The 2658-nt window shown below is 36.3% G+C and overlaps 1 protein-coding gene across 1 annotated transcript in view; it reads right to left on the bottom strand.

The window, feature by feature from the left end:
- LOC109823287 (GPI transamidase component PIG-T) overlaps positions 311–2658 on the bottom strand; it is a 12055-nt gene continuing 9707 nt past the window's right edge. Inside the window, 1 exon segment of the mRNA XM_020389572.1 lies at positions 311–702. Coding sequence (XP_020245161.1) covers positions 515–702 — 188 coding nt within the window. The 3' untranslated portion in view covers positions 311–514.

The following is a 2658-nucleotide window of genomic DNA, read 5'->3' as shown; positions in this document are numbered from 1 at the left end:
CATGCAGATCATAATTGATAAGCTGAATGAGCGTAACGTCAATGGCACACTAATCATATAACCGTACAGTTACGGTAACCCTTTACTCTGTATTTAACTTTGTCGCGAACTGAGAACTATAATCAACATTACTCATTGCAAATATAGGAGCAAACATATCATTGTCCCAACACACAGATGATAATCTGCATAAAAAAAGTAAAAGAAAATTATCCGAGTGAATGCACATAAAATCAACCCTGTGGTTCTATAAGCCCAGGTGCCGTTGCAACATACCGCACCAAATTAGTTTATCTCAGATAACATATAATAAAGAAGCAAAACCCCCCTTTCTCACAACCCATTTACTGTCAATGCCAAAACAACCAAACTAATCTCCAAGATAAAAATCAACATATTAGTAGGAAAAATAAAGAATAAACGAAAAGAACATGTAAATGGATCAAAACTAGACTACTCATACATTACAAAATTTGTATTGAATTTAGCTTACAGATACTTCAGCAGTATGGCTTCATTCATCGTTTAACAAATAAAAATATACTATGGCTGCAACGGCTACAAGTATAGCTTTCAAAATTAGCTTGTGTCCTCGTGAAGGCGATGATGATGGTGATGATGACTGAGACAGTTCTCTATTTTGTCTCTTGAACTTGGAAACTAACCGGGATAAGAGTAGTGGAAGGAGCGCAGTTTTCTCGACTGCCAGCAAAATAAAATTTGTTCAAATTAGAAAATGAACACAGACGTAATAATAAAAAAGGATAACTCTGCATAATAAGGATAAATAATGCAACTGTGATACTTTCCTCAAGTGCTTGAGATCAAATTCTTCAAATTCAGGTGTCATATTGTCAGTTTACCATTTTTGAAGGTCGGTAGAAACAGAAAAATATTGGGAATTTTTATAACTTAAACAAGCAACTGTCATTTGCTTATATAGGAGTAGCAGCTCTTTAATGGTTAATAGGTGAAAAGGCACTAAAAAGGTTAGTAGGTTACGAACTTGTGCTGCTTAATATTATTTTAGAAATTATTTTCAATGCAATTATTTCAGCAGTACATCGTTTATTTAGTTATACAGAAGCAAATTGCTTCCATTCAAATAGAACCGCATAACCTTACAAGGAGCCTAGGTCCTAAACAAATAAGAAGCATTTGTAGGCTTGAAATCTGACCCCAAAATTATTGTCCCAGTAGGATGAATAATATACCATATAATTTATAATTTGGGGTACATACCCTACAAATTCTCTACAAAATAACAGTCTATTAATTGTGGGATTTGATGTCTTCAATAATTCACAAATCTCTGTGTTGATTACTCTTTCGGAATGAACCAAAGGAATCTTGGATTAATGGATTATAAATCTTTTATATAACTCAATATTGTCGGCAATACATACAAACACAAAGAAACAGTGTATTTTTAGATTTTCTATCAGACTGGCGATTGAGTTTTTTTTTTTCCTTTTTGAAAGACATTTCAGTCGTATAATTTGATATCAAGTTAGGGACATTTCAAGCTTTAAAGTTTGGAACAGAGTACTTTTGAAAGACAAAATTTGGATAATCAAAGTCTTATAGTACAATTAAAGTTTAATTAGCCCTTAAGATAGGGGTGCAAATGGATCTGATACGACCAATGTATTAAATATCGGCCAATATAACAGAGGGGAAGCCTTGCCAAGATGATATAGATGAATTTATAGCGCTTTCTGATGTTTAGCACAATTTGTCGATATATTAAAAAAATCGGATATAGCAACCGATATTGCAGCTTCAAAAATCGGCCAAGTCGGCCTGTTTATAAATGGTTTTGGGTTTGGGTTTGGGTTTGAGTATTGGGAACTCAAACCCGAACCAAAACCAAATATAACCACAAATCCCTTGTCGCATCGACTATCCTAAACCCTAAACGATATCTGGTCTCTCCACCTTCGTCGCCGATCTCCTCAGCCCTCGTCACAAGTCTCCTCGTCGTCGGTCTGCTCCGCCATCATCTCTGGTTAGCCCTCTCTCCCTTCTCTCCCTCCTCCCTCTCTTTTCCATCACTCCCTCTCCCTCCTCATCTCTTTTCTGTCTCTCTCTCCCTCCCCCCTCCCTCCCTCCCTCCCTCCCTCCCTCTTCCCTCTCTTTTCTGTCTCTCACTCCTGCTATCTCTCTAATTTCTCTCCCTCCTCCCTCTCTTATCTGTGTTCTCTCTCTAATCCCCCCCCCTCTCTCTCTCCCTCTCTCTCTCTCTTTTATTTTTTAGGTGGTTGACCAAGAAAAGAAGAGACTGAAGAGGAGGAATTAGGACTGAACTTGTACAATGTCTCTATTTATATATGATTATATTGCATATTACAATGTTATGTTACATATGAACATCATCTGATGTGACACCCCGATAGGTTTTACATATCCCTGATTTTCGCAATCCGATATGGATATCAGTCGTTCGATATTTTAGATATTTCTGACACTTTAATATATTGGATAAGGCTCAAATATGATACATACCACATCTGTATCTGCTTATAAATCAGGAATTCGGATACGAACATGTCTCGATAAGAAAAACTCATATCCATATCGTTAAAATCAAATACAGACACGAATGTACATGCGGATGTATCATGTATATGCAAATACAAAACAGATATGAGAAGACCA

This window comes from Asparagus officinalis, chromosome 9 (genome assembly GCF_001876935.1).
Source record: "Asparagus officinalis chromosome 9, Aspof.V1, whole genome shotgun sequence".
Classification (NCBI taxonomy): domain Eukaryota; kingdom Viridiplantae; phylum Streptophyta; class Magnoliopsida; order Asparagales; family Asparagaceae; genus Asparagus; species Asparagus officinalis.
The sequence above is the reverse complement of the archived record's forward strand: the minus strand, read 5'-3'. Positions and strand labels throughout refer to the sequence as shown.